We start from the raw sequence: 13998 nt of genomic DNA, 5'->3' as shown, positions 1-13998 counted from the left end.
GACTTTATCAAACACTTGTTAGTGAGAAACCTACTAAGACCTAAAATTCACTAAGTTCATTTTACTTTATTTAATGCAAGTTACAATACAATACATACATGGTAAAAAACAGATTAAAAGCTACCATTACCTGATTATTAAAGCTAATACAGAGTTTAGAAAACCGAATGGGATGTGGACAATCAGCCTTCAGATAAACATCAAACTGCACAGGAACATCGACATGAAAACTTGGGGCGTGGAACTTAGCTTTGCATTGCACTAGAAACAAAACAAACGGGCCAAGTCAGACTCCACCAGACGTGCTAGCCCCACGCATGTTTTTCTCCGACCTACATCTGCTCTTCAGAAAGGAAACATCTCTACTGGTTATTCTAACTGACTCCTGAACTTGAAGCATTTCAACAGACATAAATGCAGTTCACTCTTTAAAAAAAATTTAAATGAACTCTACCTCCAAAAGCTCTTTAATTTTAAAAGCATGCTTGCTCCTGAAATATAACTGACATATGATTTTAAAGAAAAAAGAACCATTTTGTTATTTTTAGCTTATTTCAAACCACCTGCCTAGACAGGAAAGCATAAACCTTTTAAATAACTGTCTTTTCAAATGTGTTTCAAATAACATCTGAACTAAGAATGAACACAGCAGAAAATTTTAAGACCTAAACTAAGTATTTAAAATTCTGACCATTCTTGTATGTCGATGGCGAAAGTAAAAAATAATAAAAAAGAAAACAAATCAGTTTATCTACAAAATGACTGCATTTGGAAAATTCTCTCTTTGACTTTGTATTTATTATTCTGAATCTATTTATTTCCTAGAAAATGGGCAACTTCTCTAAGATAATACTAAAGATGCTGGTTACCCACCAAATGGCACAAAGTCCTGTACGCCTATTGTGAAAACATTGCTGCCAGCCAGAGAGATTCGGTCCGCCCACAGCTTCTGAGCAGTTTTCACAGCTAAGATATCACAGTCAGGTTCAGGATCAGGACTTTCATTCTGCACCAACATGGAGTTAAACATTTGTTCAGCTAATTATAAAAAAATACACATATCCAGATACAGATTTTATATATAAAGAGTTCCAACCTACCATTAAAACATTTATGAGGTTTTTTTCTATCCGAGATTTCTGGTCATCTTTTAGCGTTGAAGCTAAAAGGAAGGAAGAAGAAAAAATCAGAACTATAAGACAGGCAAGTAAGTCTGTGACCCCGTACAGGTTATTAGGGGGGTAAACCCCAAGTAAGCTGAATACCCTCCCTACAGGTATTAAAATACTGTAGATAAATATCTCTTCTAAGATGGCTATGCACAATTCCAGAAAACTGACAGCTCAGCTTTCTAAATCAGCCTCAAACTTTATGTGAGTTTGGACTCTTACATGAAAAATCATTTTATGCCATAGTCTGAAAAGTAAGGCAGAAGAAATCTGTTCTTCTCAACTACAGTAAGACCTTCAACCATAATAAGTTCCATTAAAGTATAAACTCCTTCTCTCAGCAAAGTGACCGGCGGGTGATACAAGTACTATCAGATATTTGATACTGAATGATTCTTCCAATTTAAAAGAAGCTTAAAGAGGCTCTGCAGTTGTTAGGATTCCAGATTTTACTCAAAGGATGTCATTACCTCTGCCAAGGAGTTCCAGGGAGTAAGTGATGTAATCTTTCAGCTGGGCCATGAGGTAGGAACACTTGAGAGCCGTGGTCAGTATAGACGTGAGCAGGGTCCACCAGCCTTCACTCCGATAGTCACACATCACGTAATCTAGCAACCTGACAGAGGACGACATGTCAGACACGCCGAGCCAGCCTCACGAGGCAGGGTAGGAAGAGTTCATGGAGAAACTAAAAGAAAGTGCTTTACTTGTTTTATATAAACTTCAGAAAAATCTTCCTGAAATAGTTCAACAGGCATTTTCACGTTAAATATATGTGAGGTTTGCTAAGACTCTGAAAAGGACGGTACCAATAGACATTACTTGAAATTTAAAAAAAATCACAGAAATGGTGTTTAATAGAAGTGGGAATAAACACAGAAGTAATAAATCCTCCAATACAAATTTCCGCTGTCATTTACCTGCAAGGGAATCAGAACGTTTACAAAAATAGTGAACAGGACTCACTTCAAAGCTTTGGTATAATCCTTTGCATAGTAATATTCCTCTCCCATTTGAACCACTATAAAGGAAAAAAAGATTGTATGAAACTATTCTGAAATCACTCAAAAGTCCCATGAAGTAGTGGCATGTCAGAGATACATACTCAGGTGACTCTTCATTCTTGGACACTTGTATTTCTTAAACTGTGCAACGGCATTGCTCAGAAGAGTTATTATTACTTCCTGTTGGGAAAGATTAAAAGTGTGAAACATTCCAATAAAAATAATCTCATGTTTTCCTTGAAAATACAGTTTGTGCTGGGAAAAAAACAAAAGAAAACTCACAGAGTGAACAACACTTCTCTCCTTCAGCTGAATGGCTAGAATCCCCACCTTCTCTTTCTCGGGATCCGAAAGATCAAAACCTGTGTAAGAGAGGACACAGCCCATTTCGGAGAGCTCATTGAACACAAATCCTTCACAGGGACATTGGATGTGTACACTCCTTGAGTCCTTTACTATAATGTACTTCAGACTCTTCAACATTCTAGAACTCTGAAGAGTCTGAGAGGCGGCTCTATCGCATGGAATTTTCGGTGCGGCCTCTGTTCTGAACGGAGCGATGCTGAGCTCAACACTCTTCTGCTCAGTGGAAGCGACCACCTCAAAAGTGGTATCAAAAAAAAAGTGGTATCGATATCATTCTCGAGACAGAATACATTTCCTAGAGACCAAAGTAATAATCTCTCTCTTTTTAACTTTGTATTCTGCATTGGGGTAGAGCCAGTTAACAATATTGCGACAGGTTCAGGTGAACGGAAGGGACTCAGCCATACGTATGCATGTATCCATCCTCCCCCAAAGTAAATGATTTCTTAACACTTAAGGTTTAACGGCCACAGAAACTGCTCCAATTAAGTGTGTATAAAACAAGAAAGATGTAGAGAAGTTATTTTTAAGGTAGTACAAGTAATGTTTTAAAGTGTCAAATCTAAAAATTGGCCACCGTGGCTTACTAAATTCTTTCGTTTAAGACAACAGATGTCCAAATGTGTTGATCACATCATTAGCTATGTTACTCTAAGATGCAGTTATAGAAACAACACATTCTAAAAAGTAAATCTTAAAAAAATGTTTAGAATCTAAAAAAGACTGAATATACGTATATGTATAACTGACTCACTTTACTGGACAGCAGAAACACAATATTGTAAATTAACTGTACTTCAATATTAAAGAATGCGTAAAAAGCAAATATTTCTACCTCAACATAATTTGTTATACTAATGCAGCCAAGGGAAAAATTATGATAGCAATCTCTTGCCTTTCGAGATTGACAAAAAAGGAAAAAGGAAAAATTATTTACTGAGTATTCCTTGTCGCCATGATCGTTGTCCATAGAAGTCAAGGACGCCTGCTTGTGTTTCTAAGGGATCAGGGTTGGGATACGTTACAGAAGCCTGTAAGTTAAAACACAACCCTGAATAAGTTTACAGAACCCGTCACTAACCAACTCTTCCCCAATCATTGTCAGAATAGAAAAGCTTTCATAAATACAAACCACACATTTAAATATCACAGTTGTGACTATTTTAACACAAATTGAACTTTCACAAAATTAAACAAAAACTGTTTAACATTGCATGTGAGTTCTCAGTCGCTAAGTCGTGTCCAACTCCTTGCTATATCCTGCCAGGCTCTTTTGTCCACGGGATTTCCTAGGCAAGAATTCTGGGAGGGGTCAGGGAGTCTCATAAAAATAAAACTGAATAAACCAACCTGATTCTAACAAATGATTTCATAACAACTAACTTCTCTACATTTTCTTTTTATTTATAAACCAGTAAAAATATATTACAAATGAAACTTGATAGTTAAACCATATATATTTTTGTGCAAATAAAAATGTTATCAGAAGTTTTCTTTAAAAAGATATGATTTTCTTTTATCACAAGTGTATTAAGTCCTGGTATTGGTGGAGGAAGGATATTTTTGGTACCAGGATTCACAAATTTATGCTGCTTTCCTTTTTTTTTTATAACCTTCTCCCCTCTGAAACCAAAATGTAATAAAAGAGTTTTGTTGAAAAATAAAGAAAACTTCCAAAAGGAAAAGGATAAAAATTTAAATTACCTGTAGACCTACCACCACTATTAACAGTGTGTGCATTATTCTTCCAGATTTTATATGTGAATGTTTACTTGTCACCAGCTGAAATAATTTTTCAACCTACTTTTTTCATTTAAAGACATTTCCTGTATCTCACCATATCATTGAATATTCTTCCAAAACATTATTTTTCATGGCTGCCTGCTATTCCACATTTTAACAGATTCCCTATAGTTGTTTACATTATTATTATTTTGCACTACGATTAATAAATCTGTCAGAACAGTTTTATAAATAACTCTTAAAACTTATCTCTTAGGATCCCTTATCTGCTTTAGGCTTCCTGAATATGAAATTCCAGGTCAAAAGGTAGGCATGGTTTTATAATTACTTGACAGAAATATAATTACTTGACAGAAGTATCATTTTACACTCCAGCCAGTATTTGCAAATGCCTGTTTACACATATCCTGACAAGGCCTTTTAAAATACTGTGCTCAAATGATAATATGGCAAACTTTAAAAATATAAACCATTCAATGAAATTATACATTATATACAAATAACATGGTAGAAAATAGTCTCGGTATATTATGATTTAAGGGGAAAAAAATTCAAACATTTAAAGTACTAATATGCAAATTGTTTTTTTTTTTCAGAACAGTTTTTTAAGTAGCACTGCTATTTAAATTCACCTATCTTCAGAGAAGAATTTTGAGATTTTAAGTGAAAATAAACTGATATAACTATATGAATGCAAGTGTCTCTATCTATGTATATACACATATACACATACCATGTTTTTATTTTAAAAGGTGCTTATGGAGTAATTGGTATTTAAATATAAGCATGCAAGAGAAAGGCAATATAAAATGTCAGGTTTAAACAACCATGCAATTAATAAACCTAAATAGATTCTTTAGAGTTTTCCATGGAGGAGAACTCCAGGAAGAGAAAGAAGTCCAGTGACGTCCTCTCCACTGGGTCAAAATAAAGCACACTGCTCAGTGTCCTTCAAACTGCAAAACAATGAATTTACGGTGTGGCAAAGACTAAACTGTGGCTTTTATTTTAAAGCAACTTTCCCTGATCAAAACCACTAACTTATGGCTAATCAAAAATCAGTTCTTCAAAGAAAAATGTCTGATTAGTTCATAGGTGAAAACAGAGTACTCAGGCTAAAACTGAAAATAATCCTAATTCCTGAAAATATCAACGAAAAAAACTTGTTATAGGCAAAGGCTTGGAAAAAAATTATCAACGCCAATCAGCTTTATCCTCTTTCAAGAGAAGGTTAATAAACTTCCTAATTGCCAGGTAATACAGGAGTCAGTGACTTACTTCATGGTTACAGAGGGCTTTGGCAAGCTGTTTCCGCTCCTGGGCATAGTACGCTGCCTGCTGATAATAGAAACCAGGATTCTGAGTCTGAATAGCTGTCAACCCCAACTTAATAGCTTCATCAAATAAATCTCCGAAGGCCTGGAATCTTCCGGGAGTGGGGGGGCATCAAGAAATTTTAAGAGAGAAAAGAAAAAGAAGCTTACTTCTATTAATACTAGTCTTTCATCCTGAAACCATAACCTCAGAAGACTGTATCCAGAAAATGCCACTGGTGAGCTGTAAACTGTGGGGACTGCTTTGTAAATACTAATACACAGTGATTGTAGGTTACAGAAAAATTCTCTAAGTCAACTCTCCCATGCTAGCAAGTCTTTATTAATGTATCATCAAACCAGATGTCAACATGGCGCCAACCATTCAAATATATCCACGTGTCTGGGATATTTTTCATTTTAGCAACTTTTTGTCATCAGTCTCAGAGAGCAAATTCCATTATCAGTAGGGATATTGTCTATTCACTGCTATATTCTCAGTGTCTGGACATATGGCAGAAACTTGATATATTTGTGTGTGTATGTGTGTGTTGAATGAAAGAGATGGGACCAGTAAGCAGCTGATTGCCATTAAGGAACTGTATGAATCAATATCTGCCACTACACCAAACATGCTAGATCATTAAAAACCTACTTACTGACAAATATCTTAGTGCGATTTATAACCAAAGTCCATGCTAACTCCATCCCTCCAAATTCCAAGAATTTGATTAAAACAAAATTCTGAAAATAAAATTTAAAACATACTGTTTAGACATCCATGCTGCATGCTCAAAAGCCAACTCTGCACTTCCAATTTTTTTCTTACACAAGTCAATATGCTTTCGGAACTGAGCGATTGCATCCAGCGGCGTGTTGTGTTGAAAACACAACCTACAGATCTGCAAGATGTAAAACCCAACACTGAAGTTAAGAAGAAAACCAAACTCAGAAGTGTGTTTATTTAAAAGTATATAAAATTTGAGACTAACTTTAAAAAAACTATAGAATGTCCATCTCTGAAGTTCAATAGAATTGAAGTACAACAGAACTGATTTTCTCTGTTAGAAAAGTTATCTAAAAAGGTTATGTCCCATTGATTAATGAAATAAAATTATTCACTATTTGTAGTGAATCTATTCTATACCTTAGAAAGTTTTGTTAAGATATATAGCATAAGGAAATATTAAGTCCAGTGAAGAGCATAAAGATGGGCAAAAATAAAATATTTCCCACAGGTAACTGAGAAAGGACAGATGAACTTTCAGTTTTAGAACTGTCAGAAAGCGAAAGATATCGTGCAGCACAATAAAAGCACAGTAGCCTCTGTATCAAAGAAGGATTACAGAAATTCCTGAAAAATTTTTCTCTGGGATACTATTTCAAAGTAATAATCTATATGTATGTAGGGTAAATGAAAAAAAAAGAAGAAACAAGGCCTAAATTTATTTCTACATGCGTACTGCTGTGGCTTAGTCACTCAGTCATGTCCAACTCTTTTGCAACCCCATGGACTGTAGCCCGCCAGGCTCCTCTGACCACGGCATTCTCCAGACAAGAATACTGGAATGGGTTGCCAGGCCCTCCTCCAGGGATGCTTCAGGGATTGAACCCAAGTCTGCTGCTTGGCAGGCAGATTCTTTACCACTGAGCCACCTGGGAAGCTCACATACTTATTAGCAGTTTTGATTTTATTTTTTAGGTAAAAAGGAATAAATGAAAAGTTGTATCTCTCATCCATCCCTGTCCCTCAGGGATCCAATTTCCCCCTCTAAAGGCAACCAGCTCCTGGCATTTGTGGTATAGTCTATGCTCAGACAAGTATGTGCATGCATTTACATGTGAACTATTAATATTGTTTTCATACAAATAGCATTTCACTAAATATACTGTTCTGTGCCTCACTTTTTTCACCTACCAATATATTTTCGATATCATTCCATTTCAATATGTGGAGCTGCCTCATTCTTAATAGTTGTGTATTTCATTGTTCAGAGTTATTTATGTTGACCAATCACTTACTGCTGGGTTTCCAATCTTTTCTTATTACAAGATGCAATAAATATCCTCAAACACGTGATTTGTAAGTCTTAGCACAGACGTGGGATAAGTTCCCAGAAATGGAATTGTTAGGTCAAAAGGAATGTGCAAATTTAAATCTTCACAGTCATTACAAAAAAATAGTTTCTGTAGAAGGTGTACCAATCTACACTTACACGAGTAATGAACTGAGTGTCCGTCTGCCCTCACATCACTAACCCAGAGCCAGCCTCTTTAAAAGATGAGTGCAGAAAGGTGAAAAGCAAACACACAGCCTCTCTTACCTTCCAGAGGCGTCTACTCCTACCATATACAATCTTAGAAGTGCTCACTAACAGGTATAAAGTCTTCTCTAAGGGGAATAAGTAGACTTTTTCTGGACTTATGCCATTACACCAAAGAAGGCTTACCCAGTTCTAATAGATTGCATCTTTTAAAATTCAGTACTATAGGCAGCTTTCTTCTCACTGCCTCCTGCGCCCACTTAAAAACAAAAGACCCTCCTCAAGGAGTTTTACAAAGATAAAACTGTTCTAAATGAGAACTCTGGGACCCATAGCTCATAACCAAGCATTACAATTAGGCTGCTAAGAACCAGGGCAGCCCTTGAGATAAGGGACATAATGGGACAGAACACAACTATCCCCCTGGAGAAGGGAATGGCAACCCGCTCCGGTATTCTTGCCTGGAGAATTCCACAGACAGAGGAGCCTGACCGGCTACAGTCCAGGGGCGTCACAAAGAGTCGGACACGACTGAGTGCCCAGCACAGTTTATCAAGTGATCCCTTTTCAGAGCAAGTGACTCATCAGGATTTTCAAATCTTAAGGGGACAATCCCATATTTAAAGCCAAATATTCCTTATTCTTGGAAGTGGAACTATTACCTTGTAGTTTGTAAATCCTGCCATGGTTTTAATTTCCAGAATGTTAGTTTCATGGGCTCTCAGTTCATGTACAAGGTTATAGGCAGTCCTGTAATTCCTAATATAAACACGGGGAAGGTGGTTAATCATGACGCCAGTTGATTTTAAGGAAAGATTCCTAATAGCAAAATTACCATTAATAACAGAGTGACATTTATTCAACAGTCTTAACATCCAACAGCTTCAGTAACAACATACAGGGATCAGTCTCTGAGGTCCTGGAAAATGACACATTGATTCATTATGTGTGGGAGGAGTCAATGTCTTTTCGCTAAGAACAGAACCCATGGTAGGTTGTTTGGTCACTAACATCTGTCTACAGCTGACAAGAAGTAAGTTGAAAAAATGAAAGTAAAGTGGAAAATTGACCAAGAGTTACAAGGCAAAATTAACATTCCGTTAAAATACAGGTAATTTTTAAAAGCATCACTGTTGAGCTCCTCAAAGAAACAGACACTGAATGAGCAAAGAAGGAGCCATCGAGACAGAGATGGGTCAGCAGCTTTAAACCCAGGCATCTCTCCACGTGAAGTCGGGACCACTGGTCTCGGGAACGGACTGCAGTGGAGACACCCTCAGGGCAGCTGGTGCTTAAGGAGAGAGCAGGGAGAGAAAGCAAAGTCTGACAGAAGGTAATGAGAAAAACCGCAGTCTTCGCCAAAGAAAACTGCGCCTAACTTCTCCAGGTAACAGCTTTCTTTCCAGCACTGTTTTTGAACAGAAATAGAATTGAAGGTGTTTCACTAATACCATGGACAATAAACAAACTACCTTTTAAAATGAGCTAAAACTATACATGAAGTTGCTGAGATTTATAAAACACGATTTGGTGCTTAGCACTTCATTAGAAAGAAAAAAGAAGAGGTTTCTGCAATATTCTTCTGAGTAACAGACTGATTTATGATTTTTCTCTATTCCACCTCCCATGTATACTTAACCCTTCCTCAATTTTAGGGTATAAAGCTGGTTTTTATCCTTTTGCTACACTGGCACTGTCAATCTTAAAAAATTCAGTTAAACTAGAAAGAGATGTTTGACTATATTGTGTGTAGCAAAATAAAAGAAAAGGGATAAAATATCTAACCACTGCAAAGCATCTGCGACTATTCTTCAAAGTGCTAAACAGAGCCTTTGAATAATAGACGATGCTCCTGGCAGGTATTATAAACTAGAAACAAAATTAATTAAAATAAAATCACAGCTGAGTTGGATAAACGTACTACACACCTTAAAACATTCAGTCTGATTCAGATAATGTTCAATACATATTAAACTTTGAAAATCAGTCTTACCCCAAGGGTTTTACTGAATACACAAATGAGAAGCAGGCAATAGGAAGAGAAAAATTTTAGTACTCTATTTCTCCAGATCATGAAATTAATTAAATTAGAACACAAAAATTTCTAGCACTGTAAAATTTTCTTTTGATAATAAAATGGATATTTTTTCAAAAAAACTCAAACATTATATTCTATTTATCTCTAGAAAAATTAACGTGAATATTATAAACCTGAATTTAAATAAGATAAACATTTTAAAAATTAAAGTTTGGTTGTGATTCAGAAATTGCTGTTAATATGTTATTGTTAACATAAAGAAAAATCTAGTTTGACAACGGTTAGAAACTTACTTCAGAGCATTTTGTGTATCTTGTTTCAACTCACTGAAGAAAGCTATTTTGAACTGATGTCTAACAAATAAAAGCTGAAAAAGAAAAAAAAATACATTACACATCTTCTCTTAAAAATATAAAAATTATAATAATGCTTGTTGAGAGGAAATCTAAAAGTATAAAGGAAAATATTCGAAAGTAAGGTTCAAGGATTATTCCAGTAAACAAATGTAGTTAGGAAGGCTATAAAAGTACATCTTCATGAGCTTTAAGGGCAAAGAGGACAAAAGATAAATTAATTTTTAAAAGCTTTAAAAAAAAAAACTTCAAAAGTACAGAAGCCATTTAAAAACATCAAAGTATTTAAGAACTTTAATCTCCTCAAAAATAACTGATGATGAACAATCTGCTCTAAAATGCTGCTATTATTTCCTCCTCTAGGAAAAGACGTGTACCTGGTGTGTTGTTTTATTCAAAAATTCTTTATGAGATTTCACTCTTCTAATCTCAGTGTAGTAATAAGTCTGTGCATGTTCATAAAAGGCATTTTCTAATCTGTTAAAAAAAAAAACCAACATTCAAACATTAAAGTTACTTTAAACCAAAGTGTTTTCAAGAACCACATTTCTAAGACCTGAAAGTAAATCCTGACAGAGATAACGCCTGATTGACTTCATAAGATAAAGAGTAAAACAAACTATAAACTAAATTTTTAGGAAAAAATATCTAAAAATAAGACCCACCAAAAGCCATTTAAAACTATTTACAGTCTAGGAAATAATCAATAAAAATAACTTTTACAATTTCTAAAAATTAGGTAAGCTCTAAGATTACCCCCACTCCACTTATTTTATTATTTTATAAGTATGAAAGAAATAAGATATCTAATACTCAATTAGATTTGACTGTTTTTGTGACTATAACATTTAGGGTTTAAAGATAAAGAAAACTAACAGGAAAGGGACCAGGAAGTGAGGACTAGCAAATGAAGTGAAAGTAACATTTGTGTAAGTTAAATCCTGCTTCACTCTATAATTATGAGATTACAGAGGAACCAAATTGCCTGAAGATGGATAAACGACTCAAAGTTCTGCTTATGAAAATAAGCACATATCAGAAGTATCTTCCCAGGGCATGAAAGAAAGCTGACTTCAAAGTCAAACAAAGATTGACCTTCAAGGTTCTTCCTCCTTGGAAGGGTTCTGAAGTTATAAAGGATTTCAATACAGCTAATGAAAATGTGCAAAAAAGTAAAATAAAAAGGATTAGTCAAAACTTAAATAATTCAATACACTGTCTCGGTTATTTACCTTATAATATAACCCACAAGGTGGTCTGTATGGGGCAGTACAAATAAAGACTTTCCTGATAGCTCACATGCATTGCATAAGGCTGCAGCCCTTTCTGAAGCAATGACATCTTCTCCTGTTGACAAGTTTCATAAAGAGAGAAAATCAACATATTTTTCTAAATGAACACTTTCCCAAACTGGTACAACATAATTCCACTTTTCACCACATCTGTAGGACCCCAGGGGCCCTTGAGAGCTCTGTGGGGCGCTTAGAAGCTGTACCATACATCTCTTTTATAGAAAAACACTATGGAATTTTCTATAGAGCCAAGACAGACAGGCCAAGGAATGACAACAGATATACCACGTAACTGTTTCAAAAACTGTAACTAAAAATAAAAGCAATAATTCATGAAAATGGTTTGCAAAACTATTGAAGATGCTTCAAGTTTCAACACAGAAACCAAAATATATTTTGACTTCTAAAGTTTGAGATGGTAGAAGAAACAAGAACTTGAAATAAGACATTTTCTTATAGGAAATTAGAAAAACTCCCCTCCAGCACTTTTCTTTGCCCTATTGGAAATTAAAAAAAAAAAAAAAAAATTACATAGGAATATAATTTCAACTAGATCTCATAAGCAAAAAAACCTTCTTTAATTTTAAACATTAAGTGAACAACTATGCTGTCAATTATTATGTGCCTCCCTAGGTGAGGTGAGTGGAACTGGGGAGCAGGACTTGAGAAGATCTGCACTCTTTAATGTTTTTAATTCTTTTATAATAAGCATTTACTCCTGCATTACTGGCACTTTTTTAAGGTTAACACACCATCTTTCGCATAACCAAATGCATAAAAGATTTTAATATTAAAGACAATGTCTCCTGGTAATAAGAACTGGAGGGATAAACCAATCAATTATTTGTTAAGCAAACTTCTGCTACCTGGGGGCAAGGGGGTTTTCTTCTGAATCAGAACCACTGCAACTTTGGTGTTTCTCCCTTGTAAACTCTGCCTGCAGGGGAATAGAGCAATAAGATGAATTAATAATTAAACTGTTTTTACTTAAAAAGTGTATTCATGATTTTACATAAGATACAAGATTGACAATTTAGTCCAAGAAAGACAAATTTAAACTAAAAGAAAAAAAAAATCAAGATTAGGGGAATTTTTTCCCCCACATATAATGAAACATACATGCCACAATTATTTAAATTTTGAAAGTATAATCTCACACTGAGCTCCCATTTCTTACAAAAAAATCTTAGAAGGTAAAAGTTTAACATATACTTTAATGTAAAAGTTACACAAAAACTTATTTCTTTATAGTGATACGTTAGAATAGTCATCCAAAAGAATTATTTAGAAACAAATGGTAATAAAGCAAAAAGTGCTTTATGAGACTAAATAATAAACCACTACAGTTCAAAAAAATATATAAATGCAAGAAGAAACATTTGGATATTCAGGCCAATTTGTCTCTGAAATTCCTTCCCATTGCTTAGCATTCTGTAAGTTAAGGTCAGTTAATGGTACCTGTTAGCAAGTCAACAGGTTTCCCCGGAGGCCAGTGATCCCCGACTGACCACTGCAGTCTTAACAGCACTCAGCTGCCTTCACCAAGTGTCGGTAAGCCCCAGAGGTGGGTCTGACCGCACACAGTCAACCTGACGAAGGGGACCATACCTGACTATTTCCACTCTGGTGGCACATTCGGACTGCTTTTCCTTCCACTGGGGCTCATCCCAGTCCAGCTCATAAAACACGACCACTAGGGCTGGCACCAGATTCAGATGTTTGTTCATCCAGCCCGTCTTTAAGATCCCTTTGGGGATGTACCATTCATACGAAGTTCTCTGCAAACATTGGCCAAAGTTGAAAAGAGGTACTCGACAAGGAGAACAGCAGAGACCACCTGTTATGAAGTGTAGGCACTTTCTGGTTATTTCTCTCATTCCATATACACATGCCACACCTTTTAAAGATAACACTTTTTACAGAGACCAAATAAGAGACAGCAATTTTTGGAGGTAGACACTCAACCCTAGAGCCAGTACCCTAACCACTTAAAGGACCAAAGCCGAAGCACTTTTAATGCCGTCAAGTCTTTCAAATAACGATGTCAAGCTTTCAAATTCAAGAGGCTGAACTAAACAGCCCTTTCCCCAATAAATTCTACTTATATGCCTCACTATCCCAGATTCTGCTCTTATAAAAGCTGCTCAGGTGTTCTCTAAAGCCCAAAATGGCTTCATTTGTTTCTAAGTCACATGGCCAGGATGGCATTATACCTCCTTGTGGGTAAAAGAAAAAAATGAAGGATAATTCCTAAGTACAGTGGTGTAAGAGCAATCACTGGGTCAGCAGGAGTGCCACGTCGTGGGGAGGGGATGGCCTGAAGCACCCAGATCCCCTCAAATCACCCCCAAAGCACCTGCACCAGCCAGACTACTTCAGCTCATGCTGGTCCAACATTTACTCCACATGAGCAAAGAGAGGACAGAATACAAAACACCCTGGGAACTTGCAGCGTA

General features: G+C 35.8%; 1 protein-coding gene across 5 annotated transcripts in view; it reads right to left on the bottom strand.

The window, feature by feature from the left end:
- TRAPPC11 (trafficking protein particle complex subunit 11) overlaps nt 1–13998 on the bottom strand; it is a 36227-nt gene that overhangs the window by 16343 nt on the left and 5886 nt on the right. For 4 of the 5 annotated variants that reach the window (XM_043454196.1, XM_043454195.1, XM_043454198.1 and 1 more), the window contains 16 exons: nt 13151–13320; nt 12409–12479; nt 11483–11597; nt 10628–10727; nt 10191–10264; nt 8522–8618; nt 6364–6497; nt 5561–5708; nt 3477–3570; nt 2456–2535; nt 2275–2353; nt 2136–2190; nt 1640–1785; nt 1101–1162; nt 874–1006; nt 131–261 (listed from right to left, as the gene is read on the bottom strand). In XM_043454196.1, coding sequence (XP_043310131.1) covers nt 131–261; nt 874–1006; nt 1101–1162; nt 1640–1785; nt 2136–2190; nt 2275–2353; nt 2456–2535; nt 3477–3570; nt 5561–5708; nt 6364–6497; nt 8522–8618; nt 10191–10264; nt 10628–10727; nt 11483–11597; nt 12409–12479; nt 13151–13320 — 1689 coding nt within the window. Of the gene's footprint in view, nt 1–130; nt 262–873; nt 1007–1100; nt 1163–1639; nt 1786–2135; nt 2191–2274; nt 2354–2455; nt 2536–3476; nt 3571–5560; nt 5709–6363; nt 6498–8521; nt 8619–10190; nt 10265–10627; nt 10728–11482; nt 11598–12408; nt 12480–13150; nt 13380–13998 lie in introns of all 5 variants that reach the window. The other variant, XM_043454199.1, reaches the window with a different exon arrangement.

This window comes from Cervus canadensis, chromosome 31, assembly GCF_019320065.1.
Source record: "Cervus canadensis isolate Bull #8, Minnesota chromosome 31, ASM1932006v1, whole genome shotgun sequence".
Taxonomy (NCBI): domain Eukaryota; kingdom Metazoa; phylum Chordata; class Mammalia; order Artiodactyla; family Cervidae; genus Cervus; species Cervus canadensis.
The sequence above is the reverse complement of the archived record's forward strand: the minus strand, read 5'-3'. Positions and strand labels throughout refer to the sequence as shown.